The 20,669-nt window shown below is 47.5% G+C and overlaps 1 protein-coding gene across 2 annotated transcripts; it reads left to right on the top strand.

Moving 5' to 3' along the window:
* The first annotated feature begins 2,930 nt into the window (after nt 1-2,930).
* Nucleotides 2,931-20,461, top strand: TICRR (TOPBP1 interacting checkpoint and replication regulator). Of its 2 annotated transcripts, none has more exons than XM_072043591.1 (22): nt 2,931-3,891; nt 5,243-5,528; nt 6,073-6,314; nt 6,564-6,807; nt 7,257-7,389; nt 8,161-8,303; nt 9,019-9,231; nt 9,761-9,909; nt 10,396-10,490; nt 10,878-10,971; nt 11,144-11,223; nt 11,517-11,759; nt 12,353-12,449; nt 12,620-12,689; nt 13,395-13,535; nt 14,020-14,110; nt 14,589-14,650; nt 15,481-15,633; nt 16,341-16,498; nt 16,682-18,968; nt 19,580-19,690; nt 20,029-20,461. In XM_072043591.1, the coding sequence occupies exons 1-22, from the start codon at nt 3,232-3,234 to the stop codon at nt 20,145-20,147; spliced, it is 5,871 nt and encodes a 1,956-aa protein (XP_071899692.1). In that variant the 5' UTR covers nt 2,931-3,231; the 3' UTR covers nt 20,148-20,461. The 2 variants fall into 2 exon arrangements, with proteins under 2 accessions (XP_071899692.1, XP_027321435.3); XM_027465634.3 differs by having other exon boundaries at nt 2,933-3,891; nt 15,478-15,633.
* The last annotated feature ends 208 nt before the right edge of the window (nt 20,462-20,669 follow it).

Raw genomic sequence — 20,669 nt, 5'->3', positions numbered from 1 at the left:
CCTTCTCCAGCACGGGGCTTCCTTTGGTGTTACACTAAACACAACTCTTCCTTTTTCCACCATTCTGAACCAGGTGCTGTGCCCTCAAAGAGCCAGGCAAGTCCTTCAAGAGGAGCCCAGCTCCCTCCTCTGCCTGCGGATCCCGGAGATGCCTGTCAGTCTTCCAGAGATGAAAGACTGCAGCCCAGGCAAGCTGCCCAAATTTGCTGATGGCATCTAATTGTGGCCTGCAGGCTGAGCAAGCAGCGCTGATTTCTGTGTTGATTAGGCAATAATTTGAGTTTATTATTATTTCTTGCTTGCTTTCTTCGCAAACTGACAGATGGCAGAAAAATGCTGGGGATGGTCTTGAAGAGACTGATGGCTGCACAAAATCCTTCTCCAATCCCATTTGGGCTCCAGGCAGAGCAGAGGCAGCTTTGGCAAGAAGCTGGGAAAGGCAGCTTGGGAGTGAGGAGCACATTTCTGTGGCAGAGCAGCCAATGAGAGATGCACCACGGAGGGTCACCTGGGAGCAGGGCAGCACGTAACCCAGCTGAGAAATCCTCTGGGCGTCCAACTATGGGGCAGCTGCAGCCGTAGACACCAAGAGGAGATCTCCAGCCAGAAAAAAGCCAAACCCCTGAGCAACACCCGAGCCCTAACTGCCAGAAGCTCTGTTGATAGTTGTGTGTCCTCCTGTCTGCTACGTGGCGGGACCAGTCCTCAGCCCTGCCCCGGAGCAGCTCTTGGAAACCTTGAGAAAGGAGACACGGGGGCACAAAGGAGCATTTCATAACATAAGGGGACCTGCTGGAGCCTGGTAGCCCGGCCCCAGCAGCTGTGCTCTACGTGGGGACTCCTCTTCAGCAGAAGAAAGCAAACTGCAGAGCTTTCCAGCCTGGGGGCTCACTGAATTGGTGGCGTCCCCCCAAAAGCAGCACCACAGCCCTGTCCCTGCAGAGCCCGGGAGGTCCCACAGGGGCTGTCCTGCGGCAGCTCTGTCCCCTGCCTCCCTCCTCAGCACGTGCAGGCAGGGCACGAGGGATAACAGCTTTTCTATCAGCCCGATAGTCTCACCTTGCTGCACCGCCTCACGCTGCCCCTTCCTTATCACCCTGCCGATCAGCACGGCGCCCCTGCCAGCCCGGCGGAGCCGGCACGCTCTGCTGGCTGCTGTACACGGGGCTCAGCCCTCATTTGCTCTCACCCAGCCGTGCCCTGGGAGCCTCTTCCAGGAGCACAGCTCCCCAGGCAGCTTTGCAGGGTGATACTGGGATTTCCACGCTAGGGTGAGCCACCAAATCCCCATGAGCGTGCAGGTGTCTGTAAAGCTACCCCCAGCACCCCTGCCCAAGGTTCGCTGAGGAAATCAGCAGGGTTGTGCAGGGGCTCGGGGCAGCTCCGTTTGTCCTTCTGCTCTGGGACGTGGAACTGGGCTGGCAGCGGGCAGGTCCCGGTTGCCTTGGGAAGGCTCTGGGTGAGGGTTGTACTGGACTGGTCCCAGCTGGGTCTCTCCCAGTTCCTCACTTTTAATGAGCACTAAAAATATTTCAGAGACGCAAAAACAAAATCTGAAGCGTGCACAAATCCCTCCCTCTTGCCTGGAGGCCTCTGGGCAGCTTCGCCCAGGAGAGGAGGGCACGGGGACTCCTTGGTTCACTGCGAGCTGTCCCAGCAGATCTTATCGCTGCTCGCACAGGGGCACTGGCACCAGGCTGGTCCCAGAGGTGACCGCAGCAGGTTTGTGCTGTGCATCCTGCTCCTTGGGAGGGGGCACAACGGGACATGTCCCGCTCCACCCTGGAATGACACCGGAGCTCATGCCAGTGAGCAGATGGACTTTAATATCCAAGAAGCCCCTGAACCGTCCTGCAGCTCTCGCTGTTGTCAGATTGCTGCCCAGGGACACATGGGGCAGCAATGCCCAGCCCTGCTCGCTGCTCCAAAATCAGGGGCAAAGCAGCAGCAGGCAGTACCCGTAGTGCTGGGCACACACCATGGACAGGGCAATGATGGGACACGATGTGGGGAAGCTCTGAAGCTTTCATGCAGCACAGGAGAGTCTCTGGGCATCAGCCAGCATCTCAGGTGACTTGTTGAGTGCGGGTCCTTGAGGAGTGTCCTGAAAGCAAAGCACCCGAAGCAATCCAAAACAAAGCTTTGTGCCTGGCTCAGCGGAATGAAAAACAAGCTGTCCACTGGGGCTGAACAAAGTGTCGGTGTGGTGGGAGATAAAACATTGCATTTAGGTCTGGGGCTTCTCAGCCTGTCTCTGAAGTGAGACCTCACCATTAAATATTGCTCAGGGAGAAATGTCGAAAAAAGGTCAAAAGAAAGCACGACTTTTCTAAGTGCAGAATAGCACTTTTTGGATCAAAGTGCCAACCAAACGTGAGCCTAACCTACAAATGATTTTTCTGGCGGCCTTCCCTTCCCTTCCTCCCACAAAACCACGTTTATCAGCAAGTAAATGATTGTCCAGCGAGAGCCCAGTGGCTTTACTGGAAAGAGGAAAAGTCGGTGGTGTCCTTGGGGAGCGGGCGGAGAGGGCAAACCTCTCAGCGAGCAGCGCAAGCTCACAGCCAGGGAGGAGGAGGAGAGGCGTGCGGCCGTCCCCAGGGTGGTGCCGCCACACTGTCCCCGCACCCCGCACACATTTCTGGTCCCAGGCGGTCCCTGGTGGGGCCGGTTTGGGTCACACTCCGCTAGGTGCCCTCTTTGGGCTGCGCACCCCCCGCACGTGGTCCCCGCGAACTCCCGCCGGCGCGCCCCCACCACGCTGACGCCCCCGCCCCGGCAGCCAATGAGAGGCCGCCCAGGCGATGACGTCACCGCCGCGCCCTCCCCTCCCGCCTTTAAGTTTGAAACCGGCGGCGGCCGCCAATCGGCTGGCTCCTAGCGCTTGGCCACGCCCCCTGGGGCTCCTCACCGCCGCCAGCCAATCGGGCGCGCCCAACCGCGGCCAATCAGCACCGCTCCCAGACGGAGCGCGGGCCGGCGCAGCGCGCGTGCGCGGCCACCCGCGGCGAGCCAATGGGAGGCTCCGGATGGGGAAGGCGGGCTGGCGGCGGCAGCCAATGAGAGAGCGCGAGGCTGAGGCGCGAGCAGACGAGCGCGTAATGGCGGCGGCGGCGTGAGGGGGAGAGGGGCCGCCGGGCCGGGGGGCGCAGGGAGGGGCCGTGAGGGGGCCGCGGGGCCGGGAGGAGGCCGTGAGGGGGCCCTGAGGGGGCCGCCGCCGCCGCCGCCGCCATGTCGGTGCCGTGCTCGCCCAGCGCCGTGTTCCTGCTGGACACCTCCAGCCCGTGCCGGCGGGCGCGGCTGCGGCGGGGCGCCCTGCGCCTCCTCAACCACCTGTGCTGCCGCTTCGGGCCGCCCCGCCTGCGCTGGGCCTTCCGCTTCTTCGACTCGCTGGGCGGCCGCGGCGGGGCCTCGCGGGGCGGCGGCTTTCGGCAGCCGGGGCCCGGCGCTTGGGCTCGCTTCGAGGAGGAGCTGGCCGAGCGCATGGGGGCCGTCCGGAGCGGCCTGCCCGGCCCCGCGCCCCGCGCCGCCCTCACGCACGGCGGGCTGAAGGAGACGCTGCTGGGCTTCCAGTGGGAGCGGCCCGAGATCGCCTCCCCCACCAAGCCCCTCCGCGCCAGCCGCAGGTCAGCGCCCGGGCCGGCGAGGGGAGAGGTTCCCGAGAACCTGGCGGCCCCCGAGGGCTTCGCCAACGCCGTGTTCCTCTTCTCGCCCTGTCCCCACTCCGGCCGGGAGCTGCGGCAGTTTGTGTCTGGCAGCGCTGCTGCTGCTCCCCTTGAGCCGCCCACGGCCCAGGAGGTGGCGGAGAAACTCCTGCCCAGGGGCGTCCAGGAGCTGCTGGTGGACCAGAAGGTCACGCTGTACTGGGTGGACACTGCCGAGTGGTCACAGGTAGGGAGCAAAGGCTCTGCTGGGCCGTCTCTATACCAAGTTTCTGTACAAGAAGGAAGGGGATCCTGTTCTGTGTGGTGAGCTCTGGGTGGGAAGGAGGTCTGCAGCCACTGCCACGTAGCCCTGGTCACTAAGATGCTGACAGCTGGGATCGTAGAACCATAGAATATCCCGAATTGGAAGGGACCCACGAGGATCATCAAATCTACCTCCTGGCACCACACAGGTCTACTCAAGAATTCAGACTGTGTGACTAAGTGCACAGTACAAATGCTTCTTAAACACCAACAGCCAGGGTTGCTCCGTCCCAGGTGCAGGACCCGGCAATTGCTCTTGTTAAACTTGATGCGGTTGGTGATCGCCCAGCTCTCCAACGTGTCCAGGTCTCTCTGCAAGGCCTTTCCACCCTCAGCAGAGTCTGCAACTCCTCCAAGTTTGGTGTCATCATCAGACTTGCTCAAAACACCTTCTAGTCCTGCATCCAGATCATTTATAAAACGCTGAAGATGACTGGCCCTAAAATGGAGCCTTGAGGGACCCCACCAGTGACCATCTGCTAGCCAGATGTGGCCCCATTAACCACAACCCTTTAAGCCCTGCCCGTCAGCCAGTTGCTCACCCATTGGATGACGTTTTTGTTCAGCTGTATGTTGGACATTTTGCCCAGTAGGATCCTAAGGGAAACTGTGTCAAAAGTCTTGCTAAAGTCCAAAAAGATCACATCAGCTGGTTTCCCTTGGTCGACTAGATGGGTAGTCTTATCATAAAAGGAAACCAAATTTGTCAAACAGGATGCCATCCGGACCCATGGGCTTGTCTGGATCCAGGTGGAGCAGCAAATCCTGCACACGGTCAGGGTCGGTTGGGAGTTTGTCATTCCCACCGTCATGGTCCTCCTGCTCAGGGCAAGCTGGGTCCTGAAGCCCAGCATCAGCATTGGAGACAGAGGCAAAGAAGGCGTTAAAAGTCCCTGCTTTGCCTGTGTCCTTGTCATGGAAGTTCTCCTTTTGACTGAGACATGTCAGTGATTTACTAACTCCAGGGTTTATCAATGGGCTGTCTTGTCCTTGGAGTTAGGTAGCAGTGTGGCAGTTCAGGTGTCTAGATACTAAACTCAAAAACGCATCCTTGAAAATACTGGCTACGTCTTAGTTCACTTGGAGTAGTCTTTTCTCTGTTGGGTGCCCCTGGAAGTTGGCAAAGTCCATGAAAACACTTGGGAAGAACTGAGATGTTCTGTGTGTGTGCTTGTTATGCCACTTGTAAAAGTGTGCAGTCTTTATTTGTTGTTTGTCAGTGAGACAATCTCTACCCGATGTGAACTGGAGCCCCCTCTGTTACTTCATTTCAGGTGATCGAATCCCCGGATCACGTTGGCTACTGGACAATGCTTGAGCTGCTCCAGCAGATAGGAGGCACCATTCTGCCGTCTGAAACCTTAGTGCAGTGTCTGAGCCACCACAGGGTGCACCTTGGGCACGGCTTTCTTGGAGACCCGAGTTCCCCCGTGCCGCAAACACTGCCATGGACGTCACTTCTGCCGCTGGACTCAACCTTGACCTGCTTGTTTTCGAAGCCCTCCGTATTTCAAGCAGCATTCCCCAAGCAGGAAGGGAGGTTGTTTCTCAGCATGCCTGGTAATTTTCTTTAAAGGCATAACAAGTCTGTTAGCCAGGGTTCTTGATCAGTTTCCCTCGTGTACAACATGAGTGGGAGTTACTTTAGATTTTTAAAAGTCTATGTTTCTTATTATCATATGTGTTTTAAATCTTCAAGTGCTCTTGTTCCTCTGGTATGAGAGTGATTGGCCTATATTCCTGTTCGGAATACTCTTCCATGCTTTCCAGAAGTTTGGGTGCGTGAGGAGCTCATTGCTGGTCCCGTACTACATAGACGTGCGGCCTTCTACATGCTTTAGCTCAGTTTCTTCAGTCTGGCTAAACCAAGAAGATGCATAAAAAGGCCCTTCAAAAGAAAACTCAACCTTAAAGCAGCACGCAGTGGGCGTTTTCTTTCTTTAGAGGTCCCTTCATGCACTTAGCTCCTTCATGAGATCTTAGTGAAGAGCTGTTCCCTGTTTAATCCTGATATTTGTTTTTCTTGCATTGAAGCTGTCTCAATCCAGATAAAAGAATCTTTTACACAGTTTAGGGCTTCTGTTTTTATTTTATCCTTGTGCAGGAGGAAAGAAGCAGGAAAAGTGTGCCGTGATTTTGGAACCTCTAGCCATGAGCCAACAACAACTGTGTTGTCCAGTCGATATCTTCCTGAAAGGCAGCTTGACGGGCTGGAACTGGATGCAGGCTGGCAGCTTTCTCACAGAGAGCTGGGTGCTGCACATTTCCGAGGCTGACTGTGCAGAACATAACCGGGTGGTGTTTCATCAACTGCTGAGGAGTCTAGTGGCTGAAGAACTGCACATGGTAAATCTTTCTTTGCCCTCAACTAGTGTCTGTTTTGAAACAAGTCATGGCAAAAAGGGTGACAGTGATATGTTATGAAAACAATAATGCTGGTATTTGTTACGCTGCAAATTGCTCATTTGGAGCTAATTGTAGAACATTTTTTTTAGAAGATCATGCATGTCTACAAACAGTTTGTAAAATGTTCATGCTCATTAAGTCTTTGTATATTTCCAGAAAATGTAAACGTGTATTATTTTTTTGATGTAGGTGGCTGAAGTGTCTCTGTCTAAGATGTGGAGCCCCTGCACTGCAGTTCTGTCCCCACTTTCTGAGAGTGCCGCAGTTCTCACCCTCCTGCGTGCTGAGCAGACCACAGAAGCTCAGCAGCAAGACCTTGGAGGAGCTGTGGTGGAGGACTCTTCCCAAGATCCTGCTCTGCATCTCCCGGATATTGTGCATAGTGTGTTGAGTAACATTGACATGTCAATGGAGGATTCTCTAGCTAGCACAGGTAGGCGTTAGGAAATGCAAAGCTTTCTGTATTTTGATCCACTCTAGCTTCAGAGCCTTCCACTCCAAATCAGAGCTAAGGATTTCCTCAGTGAGGAGTCTCATTTTTGTCTTGATTTCTGTGGCTCAGGCCTTTCAGTTCTATTGACAGCATTAGTTTCTGTTGCCTGGTAGGTAAAGCACAGCTGCACGTGCTTGGGGACAAGTTTTTAAAAAGTGTTATGTGGGCTATCTCTGTAAAACCTTTGCATGTGGCTGCATGGAGACTACTTTTGGCTCACTTCTTATGTTAATGCGAATCTTACGGGTCTCCCAGCCTGATGTTTGGCTAGTAAATTGTCCCTCCATAAGCTGAATTTGGAAACCTCTGTCTTAGAGCCTCTGTGGAGGCCAAAGCCTTCTGCCATTTCATTTAGCTTCCTTCTAATATCTTTATTTTTGTCTGTTCAGAAGAATCTCCTGTGCCAGAGTGGGTCCAGCGGGAGTTGTCTGATACAGGGAGCTGGCATCCTTCAGTGCTTGAAGCATGGTACCATTCATCAAACATTTGTGGAGCAAGCTCAGACCTGATGGAGTCATTCAGGTACTTCTTATGAAACCAGTCTGAGTAGTACTCAAGAATTTCTGCTCCCTTTTAAGGGAGCACGGCTGAATTGTTGCTCAAAGTGCTAGAATGAAATGCTCGTCTTAGTAAACTGAGCACAGAAACAGAAGCATTATATGCTTTTGCTTCAATATGCCTTGGTGTGTGAGACAAAAGGGAGCAGGAACAGGATATTTGGGTAGCAGTCAGCTTGCATTAAGGTCTTGACAGCTTCAGGAGTGAGATAGATGGTTTAAATGACCAAAGCTATTCAGATCTGCCAGGTGGCAGATTGCACCTCTTCTGCTTCAGTAAGATTCACTGCAAAGTGCTGGTGGTTTTGTTACCACCATTGGTGTTTACTGAGAACGTATTAATCTGCATGCTTTAAAGATCTTCCTGAATGTAACATAAAAAATGCATAACGTAGGACAGCCTCAGTAGCATGAAGCTGCTCGTGTGTGCTTTTGACATGGATCAGTGGCATTTGTCGTACATCAGGCAACTCCTGCCTCCTGCTGTGCTTGTTTCCAGTTCGGTGTGATTCTTTTAAGCTGGAGGATTGGGTGGTTTTATTGCTTCTGTAAGGTTGATAGGGAGCAGGCTTTAGAAGAGTACCAGCCTGTGTTACTTGCACTGTAGAATTGTGCTTCCCTAAGGCTTGCAGGAAGAAAGGCTCGCACGTAGAAGCAGGTTCATATGCAGTAAGAACAAGAGGTGTGCCTCCCCCTCTCTTTTTTGATACCTGTGTTGAATTGCTCTTTTATGTAGGCTCCTGCAGGCTCCTTGTGCTAACGAGAAGGATGGTGCAGACCAATCTGAAGTGGAACTCTCAGAAAGTCTGTCTGAGCTGTACCAAAGAAAATTCAGTGAAATATCTGCCACAGCTGGACCAGGAAATAACAGAAAAAGACGTATGTATGATTTGAGATTATATGTGCATGTTACCAATTAAAGATGATAGAGATTTCTCAGCAGGCCTCCTTATTGTATAAACCCTAAAGATCCATCCTCTCCTGAGTAGTGGCATGCTTTAGATTTTTTCTCTATTTAAAGACAGCATAACTTAAATATTAATATTGTCCTTTAGTAGAGCCCAGATAACTCCTAAATTCAAGGCTACACAGTGACTGACGATTAAAAAGCAGCATGCAGAGCTCTGCAGTTTCACTAGTTGTTGGAACAGGGACTGCTACAACTTCTGCTAAATATTGGAACCTCTTTATTTTTTCCTAATTTGGAGAAATTGAACACTTTGTTTTCCAGAAGAGTTTCATTGTTACATTTTAGTATTTTAAGCAGTGGTGCAGGTATCTTCATGATATATCCTTAACTGTCAGATGTTTCCATTTCTGTGACACAAAATTGCTTAAGGTATATGCAACTTGTGATTCTACTTGTAACTTACCTGGAGTGAAAATTTTCCCTCACTTCTGACCTGGAGAACTTGCTACCTCCTCTGCTGTCTGTACATTTCACAAAGAAATACAAACCTTTTACAGCCTATTTATTTTCAACTAAAAGCTACTAATCTTGCCTGATAGCAGCACATAACTCTAAGTTATGTTCTCCCTTGGTGGTGTTCCTGGTTAGTTTGGTGGAACTAACTTGCTTTCTGTTGTGTTGCAGGTGGGGTTCCCCGAACTCCAGTCAGGCAGAAGATGAAGACCATGCCCAGGTCCCTGCAGATGCTTAATGTTGCAAGGCTCAATGTCAAAGCACAGAAGTTTCAACCTGATGCTGTGCCACCAGCAGTGAGTGAGAAGGTTCCGCAGAAGCTTTCAGCGAAAAGGTTGGATGAAAAATGGGAAGAAAAGGAAAAGGCTCTTAAAATATCAGTAGGCGAGTACTGACTTACCAGTTCTGATACCAGTCCTTATATTTGTAGGTGGTTATGTTGGATTTTGGGGGAAAGGCGAAAGAAAGAAAATAGTGGAGTGGAGTACCAGTAGGTAGGGAGCAGATTGTTTGGATTTCTATATCTGTGTTGTCATACACTGGTTATTACTTCTAATTTTTCACCTTTCTCCCAGTTGGTTTTTGTAAAGGTTTGCATCATAATGTTATAATAGCGTTATAACCTCTGGGATTAGTTTCCTGCCCCATCTGAAAAGAACGATAAAGGACTGTGGTGTCCTTTGTTGTAGTTCTGTACCAAAAGAAGTAAAGCAAAGTACCCCTTGGTGATGTTTGGATCATTTGTGCTGGACCTAGGGCCGCTTCTGTTATTGTTCTGTGGTCTGCGTGTGTCTTTGTTGGACAAAAATCTTGTTAATGGCCTCCCGTAATCCTTTCTTCAGTTGGAATGGGGTTTTAATCAGTAAGGAGTGGTAAATTTCTGTTTAGTTGACTTCGATCACTTCCCTTGCAGACTTCAAAACTGAGGAGGAACTGCAGGCCCATTTAATTACAAGCTATCAGAAGGCTGTTGCTGAGGAAGTTATTTCATCTGTGTGTGCCCAGAACATGATCATGGCCGTTAAAAGGTTCTTGAAAGTACAAAATGCCAAAGAGAAAGAGGTAGGTAAGAATACGTAAGCAGGGTTGTTACTGATCTAGGAATTAGATTTTTTGCTATTTCAGGCTACTTTTTTTCCTTCAATTTACCTTATTTTTTTAATATGTTTGCACTTGGTTAAAACCACTAACTCTTATCTGTCCTGAATCAGTTGTAAAAATCTGTAGGTAATTGTCAGGAATGTCAGAAAATCCATTTCAGTTATCAGTTCACACCACTGGTAAAAATTGCAACAGATCATTTTTCCTCTACATTGACCTCATCTTGAATTTTAATGTTGCTTGAGGACAGTATTAAAAAAAAAAAAAAAAATCAATTCTAACAAACCATATCTTAAAAAGATGTTTTCTGTTTTTTTGCTTTTCATGATTAATCTTTGCTAAGTCACTGAAATCAAAGCAATTCCTTCCTTGAAGGACAAGAAAAAATCAAGCTATTCCCAAGATACTGGTACAAAATTACAAACCTTGTTGTAATTCTCTTTACAGGTGGCCTGCATGGAACAAGTCAGAAACCATCTCCTGAAGACAAGCAAAGTGCTCAGACAACAGCATGGCTCAGAGAAAGAAACCAAAGTCAGAGAGTATGAGACATTTTATTTGCTTCAACTTCAGAGATGCTGTAGAGTTAGTTAGCAATTCTTGATGGTGGCTTTTTTTGTGCAAGTGGAAAGGTATTTACATGGGTAAACGTTCCAAAGAATCTTGGCACACTTCAAAAAACATTTCAATGAATCAATGGTAAAAACATTTAATTAAATGCAAATATATTATATGATAAGCATTGCAGACAATATCTGAAATAAGACATTTCCCATGCCACCAAAAGGAAATACTAACTGATTTAGGTTGTCAAAAGGAGCCACTTCCCCTACAATATTTCCTGTTTTTTTTTTTTGAGTAAACATTTTGAAGTAAATACCCAGTTTGCTCCAGATAAAGGGTCAGTAAATGACTGCTTGTTTTCTTAGGTGTCAACTTCAGGTATTCTTGCGCCTTGAGTTGTGTCTTCAGTGCCCTTCACTACAAAGCAACGCTGATGAAATGGAGCAGCTGTTAGAAGAGGTAAGTAGACTATAGACCAGGTTGTGGTTTTAAATGGCATGAGGAATGTAGACCTGGACCTTATAGTTTTCCCCTGATTCTACTGTAACATTCTGTATTCCTTGCTAAAAATCTGGTGTTAACAACTATCATGGCTTAATCCATTTTTTCACCTGATTTTCTGCTCTTCCAGATGACAGATATGCTGCGCATTTTATGTCTGACTGAAGACCCAGCTTATCTCACAAAGTTTCTAGAGGAAATACTGGATTTGTAAGTTCTTTGGGGTAACTCGATTGTTACTGGGGACTGTGACTTTGGTTGTGTGCTCTCTCTGAGTAAACAGAAATCTACAGCTTTGATTTACTGCATTCTTGCAATTCTAAGAAGTTTAGACTATTCTGCTTGCTACACTTTTAATTAATGGAAACATAGCTGATAAGCATATGAACTAATGGCAAAAAAGGCTTTTAATTGATACCTAAAGATTCAGTTTAAACCTGGAGATTGTAATGGAGTTGGTTTTGTGGAGGACTTTATTTGATGTGGGTTCTCTGATGCACTAGGTATATGAATTCTATACCGAAGACCCTTGGAGATCTGTACTACAGTCTGGGTACACAAATACCACCGAAGCTGGCATCTGTTCTGCCTTCAGACTTCTTCAGTGATGATTCAGTGACTCTGGATAGCAAATCTCCAGGCCTTCCAGAGTCTTTATCATCTGCCCTAACTCCCAGTGCTGTTTGCCTACGCAGTGAGGGTGATCAGCTGGAGGAACTGCGCACCCGATCTGCCAAAAAGAGAAGGTAATAATCCCAAATGAGGGAGGCAGCTTGGTGCAGCCCGGCCTGTGTCTGTGGTGCTAACTAAACTATAGCTCTATTGTTTTGGTTTCTGTTGCATAATGGCTGGTTAGGGCAAATTCACACTTGCTGAGAGCTCTGCAAGCCTGATGGGAAATATAAAGGGCTCCCAGTTTTCATTTTAACTTCCCATTATTTTATTATATGAAAGTGTAATCCTGATTTGATTCTGTATGCCTGCTCTATGCACAAGCAGAGTTTGTGGGTCTCTTCTGAGAGAAGTTCTGCTATGCAGTTAGGTGACCCTGTATCACTAAAGTTAAAACTGAGATTTACTGGAGCCCTCTGTGTTAAGGATTGTGTACGTTTCTGCAAACTGTGAAGTGAGTTTAATACCAATCTTAAAGTTAATTACAGTAGTTATATTGCAAATCATTTTTCAATATTGTAACAAATGATGTACTAACTAATAATTTACAGTCTGAATTTAGATAAAGGCTTTATATCTCAAGAGTCAAACCCATGTTTAATTGTCATTAGGTTGATAACTACACTTCTGATCTTATTTTAACTTCATCTTTGTATGACTTCTAAAGGAATAATATATTAGCCAGACACAGGAGCATGACAGAAGCATCACAGAACTTGCGTCAAATTGAGATTCCCAAGACAGCCAAGACTCCCCTCAGAAAGGTAAAACTCTCACAGAAGGGTTGTGTGTGGGTTGCTCGTGTAGGGGTGCAGCAACATTGTGAAGTGACACTTGAGTGGGGAAAAAAGGAATCTTGCTTTGTATTAACTCAGTAGGTGTGCCTTGTATCAAAACTTCCAGTGAGTCTGATTTCTTTTTTTGTTTGTTTTAGGAGAGCTCACGTTCTCACCTTGCCACTGAGAAATCCCAACAAATGCCTCTGCAGAAAGAAGCAGTGCAAGGTATATTGACTTCTATCTTTTTCATGGAAAGGTGCGTCTTCAGCACGTGCTATCCCTGTAAATTTCAGTGAGCTCATGAAATCATGCTGAAGCATCCTGGAAATCTGAAGGAAACTGCTGAATTCTGGAAAAAAACTTTGAGGAGAAAAATAGTTGTTTTCTGTGTGCTCACGTACAGAAAACATGCATCATATATCCTGAAAAAAAACCACAACCTTTCAGTTCTTCCTTGGCTGTTGCAATTATTTCCATCTGCTCTGAAAAAGAGTGAGGGCAGGAGAAAACTCTTACATCTGGAAATAGGATGTTTCTCCTCAAAAATACGTAATAGGATTTAAATTCCACATCTGTTCCCTGAACCCACATATACTTCAGTTGTGACTTTGTAGCTTACTCAGTGTTGCTCCATCTGGGATGCTGGCTGGCTGCTTTTTCTGCTGTGGCACCTGCTAGCAGCTTATTGCTGGAAAGTATGGATAATACAAATTTAATACAAGTTCAGGATGGATTTAGAGAATGACATAGTCCAGTAACAACCCCCCCCCCCCCCCCTGCCTTGATAATCATACACCACCACCCTCCCCGCCAGCCCCCCCCCCAAAAAAAAAAAAGCCATTTTTCAGTGTGTTCTGGCCTCTAAAATACTTCTGACTTGCTACTTTTTCCTTTTAATCTGATCATTTCTTGCTTTGTCTTGCCTCACAGAGGTTACAAAGGTAAGGAGGAACCTCTTCAATGAAGGGATACGTTCACCATCCAAAAGGTCTATGAAAAAGATGCCTAGAAGCCAGTCAGTATCTGCTGTGGAAGGCCTAAAATACAAATGCTCTGATGAAGGTGCTAAGGGTAGGTCATAACTTGCATGTGTAGGATAGCTATGGGAGAGCTTCTGAAACTAAAACTGTGTGGTGTTGTCAAATCAGGTGAAAGCGTTTTGAATCATTGCTGTGATTGTTTGTATAGAGAACAGGATGGCATTGGAACTGAAACCTGTTTTTTGCTGAATTCCACACACCTCACAAAGAAATCAAATGTTAAAAATGCTTGGTTACTAAAAGATCTGTGAATGAAGGTTAAGGAATGAAAGCAATCTTACGTGTGTCACAGTAAAGTTAGTGCTATTAATAAATTGAGGGAATAAGAAAGAAGTGACGGCACTGGACTCTTAAATACATAGAATAATTTGAGTGCTGGGAGGCTGATCCCTAGTTGTTCCATATTGGCAGTCATTCATAAGCTGAAACCCGTGTGAAATTAATTCTTTCTCCTAACTGCTTTCTAATTGTATGGTGTTATATCCATTCATTGCTTGAATTTCTTTATTTTTCAGATCATCACAAGTTACTGACCAAGAGAGTTGCAGAAACACCACTGCATAAACAGGTCTCTAGGAGACTACTGCATAGGCAGATCAAAGGCCGGTGAGTAAGCTCTTTCTGAATTTCGTCAGTAAGTGCTGGATGTTTGATGGCTGAGCACAAGAGCCAGATGTCTTTGTTTTCAAAGTGTCACCTTCACCTAAGGTAGCAAAGAGAACAGAGAATCAGTGGAGGCTAAGTTTCATTGTGTAAGTAAAAGTACTTTAATTCCTGCAGCAGAGTGCTGTTCAGGTTTAGCTGCTGCGCTGAGAATTTCTGAAGTGCAATCCAGGCTTAGACTTAGCAGTTTCACGTGGAAGCAAATGTTATCTATTCTACAGCTAGAAAGATGCTTATACTCAGTCATGTCTTAATAGGAGGTAGAGTGCTTACTGGCTGCTCAGAGTAGCCCCCAAAGCAGTGTATTGTTGTAGAATATAGTACTGCTTTTCAGTTTTCATGGTAAGTTTTATTTTTGTAAATGAGAATGTAAACTTGAATGTAATTTGAGTATGTAAAGTCTAAACTGTTTTTTTTAAAGGTCTTCTGATCCAGGCTGTGACACTAGTGTTGTAGAAGAGTCTCCAGAGAAGGCCATAATTGGTAAGCAGGAAGGTTTTTTTTGATTAAAGCTATTTTTGCTGTTGTAGTCCTTAAGATGAGTGTGCTTCAATGTAGGTAACTCACAAATAAGTGACATAGAAGTATTCTACAATTGTTGGTGGAGCACAGCCTCCTCTGATGGAACTATTTGCAGCTTGCTGCTTTGGTTACCCTTTGACTACCCTCTGTATTTTCACTTGGAAAAGTTACTCTTCACCTGAAGTGGGAGATATTTGAAGGACTTCATGGGTCAACAAGACCTTGAGCTGCTGTAATTATGGTCAAACCAGCACGCGTTGTTTTTAATGTAATGTGTTAGTGTTGGGACCCTAAAACTACTCTGGCTTCTACTGTCACAGACAAGTGTTCTGCAGAGCCAGGTGGTGATGTCATGTTGGCTACTGCTGTTTTTCTCCTCTAGGAAGGAGGAAGAAAAGAGCATGGCTGGGCAAGTAGGAAGGTAAAACTCAGTAAAAAGAGGAGAGTTAACTAATGGAGAGTGAACTAACATAATCTGGATGTAACTTGGACTGAATATGGATTTTTCTAGTATTCCTTCTCATGCAATTGCTGGAGAGGAAGGAAAGTGATCATGACTTAGAGGACAGGAGACTATGATTTGGAAGAAGACTTGTGTGCAATAATATTCCAAACACCCCAGGAAAGCAGAAGCGTTTTTCTTCACATTCTTGCCTTTGTATGTGAGATAATATTACTGTGTGGAAGTTTCTTCTTAGTGTGTTCTTTTCCATTGTGATCTGTTCCTGAAGATGTCCCTATTGTTGAGGGAGAAAGAAGGTTCAGTCTGTCATATCATTACCTTTCAGAAGCAGGTTTAAGAAGAAGTCCACGCATCAAACAACTGTCGTTGAATAGGACCCACTCTGGTGTTTTCTATTCTGCTGCGCAGCACAGCTCACAGAATTCACAGGGAGTCCACCAAGGACGAGAAGAGGAGAGCTGCGCTCAGCAGGATGTAGCAGGTACTGAATGGAACCTGAGCAGGCTGGTATTGCTGATCTGAAAAGCTGGTGTGGATAGCTCGAAGTTTGATTGGTTCTCTAAAAGACTGTAAGGAGTGAAGAACTATCATGTAATGTCTTCTGTAGAGAGAAACTCAGCCCCACTAATTCTTGAACTGAGAATCTCCATCTGTAGGATGGAGAGGCAGCTATTTCTGTGATGAGTACACTGCCAACTTCAACTAGTCAGGCCCATCTAACAGAATATCACTGATTGCCATTCTGCATCCCTTAAATGCAGTGAAACCCTGTCAAATTTGGGACAGAAATCCTAAAGCTACTTTGTCTCCTGGCAGCATAAAGGCATAAAGCAGTGACTGATGGGGTCTTCTTTGCTGGGTTTCTCACTAGGATTATCAGTTGCAACGGTTTCACTTATTTCTTTATATTTTACCTACTGGAATCCTTAGTCTTGAACTAGAACTTTCTGATGCTATGAGCTGTAAATAGGAGGCTGAGCTTTTTTTTCTAGAGCACTGTTTCTATGGATGGATATCAGTTTTAGTTTGGGAAATAATAATTCTACTGAATCTTAACATCAGGCTAGAAAAAAAACTGCTAGGGCAGGCAGCTTTGTATGCTACCTGTCCGTACATCTGAAGTGATTGAGATGATTGTTCGTGGCAGGTTTCTTGGTGTTAGTTGAATTGTACTATTCCACTTCACAGGCATTAAGCTGCACTCCAAGAGCCCCACAGTCCAGACTCCCAAGAGACTCTTTTTTGGTGCAGTCATTGATACATGTAGCCCTGCAGAGAAGCATTCGTCTGGAAGGAGGAGAACAAGAAAGGATTCTTTAAACTTGGAGGAGCTGACGGCCTGTCAGGTAAAAACACTTGCCCTTCTCTTCCTTCAATCCCCTTACTCTGTTTAGTGAGACCAATACATCTTAAATTTAGTGTTTAAGTCTAATCAAACAGTTTGCTTTAAACCTTGAAGTAAATACTAAGAAGGATGGGTAATACTGTTGGAATAGAACAAGGCTGATTCCTTTTTTTCCCCCCTGCAGACTCCTAGAAAAACACCTCATAAATCTACGCAGAAGCTACTGAATTCTGCCAGTAAACTACCAAGGAGATCACCTCGCATTCTCCACAGGACTCCCCCAAAACTGGAGAAGACTCCCAGCAAAAGCCCAGCTGCTAAGCAGAGTGCAGCCAAGTGTTTGGGAAAGTACTTTTCTCATCCTGTACAAGGGGCCAAGTCCCCATCTCTGTTAAGAGAAAGTAAAAGGGTTCACTTACTGCAAGTAACACCTGAGGATTGTACTCTACGAGAGAAACTTTCCCCTCCTTACAAAGAGGCTGCCTTACAAATGCCAGAGCATAACGAGGCATCGAACACTGTGAACTCCTCACTACCTCACAACAACTCAAACCCACTTGGTTCTTCCCCATCTGCCCTCCAGGAAAGTTTTCTTACAGAACTGCGAACTCCAAGGTGTTCCTTGAGATCCCTCTCAAAATTATCCTCTCCAGCTGGTACTCAGAGGCTCATCTTTCCAAGTGAAATTCGGGTGCAGCCAGAAGCAGTATCTCAAGCAATGGAAAGTACTCCCAGGAAGCTTGATGATTCAGGTTCAAAGTTACCTGCCTTACCTGCCAGCCCCCTGACTGCAGAAATGTCTGAGCTCACTGTGAAGCTGCAGTCTCCCTTCAGTTCTCCTCTCTGTGCCGCAGCCATCAGCTCTCCTTCCCATGTGCAGGCTGGGGAGTCTCACTGGGAACTTACTGTGCCTAAAACAACTCTCCTAAAATCTCCAGGTACCGCTGGCTCTTTGCCAAAGTCCCCACTTAACGCCTCCAAGCAAGGTGGGTGCGAGCCAGATTCTGGAGGAGAGGACCTCACACCACATGCATGTGAAACAACTTCCAGAAATAAGGACAGCCATCGTGATAACAGTGATAGCTCTTGTGAAGAAAGCCTGCAGCTCTCTAAGTCCCAAATTCCTAAAAATACCCCTGTGTCAGAGAAAAACAAACCAGTGGGTGTAATGGCTCAAAACTCTTCGCCAGGAAAGGACCCGGAAAACGTGGATGAGCATTCCTCTCCGAAGCTGCCTGCTGGAGAATGTGCGCTGAGTGCTGAGATGGAGTGTGAGCAGGTGGTTAAGGAGGGAAACTCCAGTGCGAGCACCTGTGAGTCCTTCTTAAGCAGTTCTCAAACAAGCAGCGATGAGTTGGAGACAAGAAGCCTCCTGAGGGAAGAATACACAAGGACAAAGGCTCCGTCTCTCCGGAGACACTCCAGGTGTGCCCTGAGTACTTCACCTCCTCTACCAAAGTCTGCTCCTGCCTATTCCTTACGCTGCACCGCAGACAGGAGGCAGCGGGAGGCTGCAGCACGGATGGGAAACCCTGAGCTTCCAGCCAAGTTCTCCACCCCTAAAAGCCATTGCAAAGCGCCTTCTGCCAGCCCACCCACTTATGAGGTCGAACTTGAAATGCAAGCTTCAGGCTTACCCAAGCTTCGCATTAAGAAAATCAACTCTTGCTCAGCACTGGAGGTTCAGCCTGAAGCAAGTGCCAGCAAACCCAAGGGAGGAGAAAGCCCCTTCGGTGATCTTGCTACGGCCTCGTGTAGCAAACACCCAGGGAAGCTGGCAGCTGCCTGTGTCTCACCCTCTTGCTTCCGCGCTTTCCACAGTACGCCTGGGAAAGGTGGGGGACAGACCTACATCTGCCAGTCGTGCACCCCAACGAGCTGTGCTTCCAACGCCACCTCCCCGTCTCCCCTGGAAGCAGAAGTTCCCCAGACCCCTTCTCCAAAGCTGAAGGGGAAGAGCACCCCTGATGCTATCAAGGACTGGCCTCGGAGGAGGAGAGCAGCAGGCAGCACTGCTAACGCTGGCTCTGGTCGAAACGAGAAAAATGCGGATGAAAGAAGAATGTCAGCAGGCAGAGAAGGAGAAGTGAAGGTCTTGGAGCGCTGCAGCAGCAGAGTAATGAGTGTGCTCGGAGAGTTTGAACTGGAAGGGATTTGCAGGCTGCAGGATCAGGCATCTCTTCCTGATTCTGATCCCAGAGCTGAAGAGAGCTTTGTTGTGGGAACTTTCGGCTTAAAATCGCGGAAGCGGACCTTTACATCTCTATCTCCAGAGAAGGAGGAGAATCACGAGGCTAAGAGAACTTGCAGTGACAAGCACAACTCGGATCCCTGTGTCTTTTCCCCAGATGAGGGCAACAGAAGCAAATCAAGGACAGACTCGGTGCTTTCTGAGAAATCCAGAGCGTGTTCACTCCTAACTCCTGTGCAGCCCAGTTGCATGGGGGATGATGATGTCTTCCTTTTATCAGGTGATTAAGTGGCTCTCTTGAAATTCAGAGATGGCTGAAAGTGTGGGGTAGGGGAGAGAAAAGGCATAACTATTTTCTGTCTGTCTTAGGGAGACTGAGATGGAGAGGGAAAGGGGGTTGCGAGTGACAAGGAAGCTAATTATGTGGGGAGGCAGATCAGCTGTGAGGATTTCAGCTAGTGGGATTGTTTGTGAGCGTTTCATCAATGGAGTAATAATGATGCAAAAGGGTAATAAATGTGAAAGAGCAGGAGGCTGGAAAAATTCAAAGGAAAAATTAAGATTTGCATCCAATTCTTCTCTGTAGAAGCACATAGTGGAAAAAGGTTCGGTAAGGTAACTACAGCACGCAGGATGGAATACAAACCATGGCTTGAGGAAAGTGACAGCACTCGTGCTGCAGCGTGTGTTGAAATTGGACCAGGCAATGAATTCTGAGAGAATGAAACATGTGAAGGTGCAACTGCAGACTTGCTCAGTGCCAGAAACCCCTAGTTTTAGATAAATTGGAAATATTACTTGTGCTGATGGAAGCTTCGAGGCCGAGTAAGGGCTGAGACTTAAATGTGCTCTTGAGCTGTCAGTTTGCAGCGTGTCACTGTGCTTCTCCAGGTACAACTCCACCGCTGAAGAGTGCTCTGTCTGCGAGCAGCCTCCTGGCGCTGACTCAGTCTCCGCTGCTGTGTAAGGGGCAGACGCCGCCGGCTCGGAAGCGTGCTCGAGGTAACTCCTTGTGCTGTAGGGGAAGGCTGGGCTCCAGTAGGCTGCCCAGCGTGCTCCCCTTGCCTGCAGTTCAATGAGAGCAAAAGCATGCCGGAGCTTGGGCTTGGTGCAGAAAGCCTGTATGTGTATTGGCCACTTCTGTGCTCCGTGTCTGTCTCTCACACTTCCAAGAAATTTGGTGTGAACTGGGATGTTTGGAAGGTGGGGTGGTAGCAGTGAAGAAAAGAGTAGCAGAACAGGAAGTTCAGCGTACTGCTCCTGGTGATACTGGGTTTCTTGGAGTCACCAGGAAGTAAATTTTGAGCAAATTGTGGCTTTAATTTTTTCATCTCTTGTAGAAGGAGAATCGGATGCCCTTGAAGTTATGAGCAACCAGGAGCTGTCTCCATTCCACAGCGTGGCTTCCAGGAAGCGGCCCCTCAGCAGGACTTACTCACGGAAAAGGCTGCTCAGCTGAATTTGGAGCCAGAACAACATGGGAACCTGTTATCTGAGCTGTACCATGGGGATTTTAACAAGGAACTTTTAATTGGTGCTGTCCTGGAGCTGTCTGTATTGGTGGGAGATGGGATGGAGGAATAGGGCAGTGGAAATAAGGACCGTCTAAAGGTTTTAACCTCAATTATGTCAGCTCTCTGCCCTGTCTGACACTTCTCCTGTGTGTAGTAGCTGAGTTGTGCAGTTAAGGTTCAGTCCTGCTCAGCAAAGAGGGAGAACTGCCCACCTTTGACGGCTTTCTTGTAAAATAAACTGATCTGAATTTTCACTACATCACTTGGTCCGAAGTCTGTCTCTACCTCATGTTGTGGGCAAGAGGTGGTGACTGCATGAAGGAAGCTGGAGGTGAATGTACAGAAAACAGGCTGCCTGCTCCTCATTTTATCTTCTACTAACTGGGGCCCTCTGTTAGCTGCATCCACTATGCCACAGACAGGGACATTTCTTTGAGTGGTAAAACTTGAAGTGGAGTAATTGGAAA

This window comes from Anas platyrhynchos, chromosome 11 (assembly GCF_047663525.1).
Source record: "Anas platyrhynchos isolate ZD024472 breed Pekin duck chromosome 11, IASCAAS_PekinDuck_T2T, whole genome shotgun sequence".
Lineage (NCBI taxonomy): Eukaryota > Metazoa > Chordata > Aves > Anseriformes > Anatidae > Anas > Anas platyrhynchos.
This window is presented reverse-complemented; position numbering and strand designations above follow the sequence as displayed.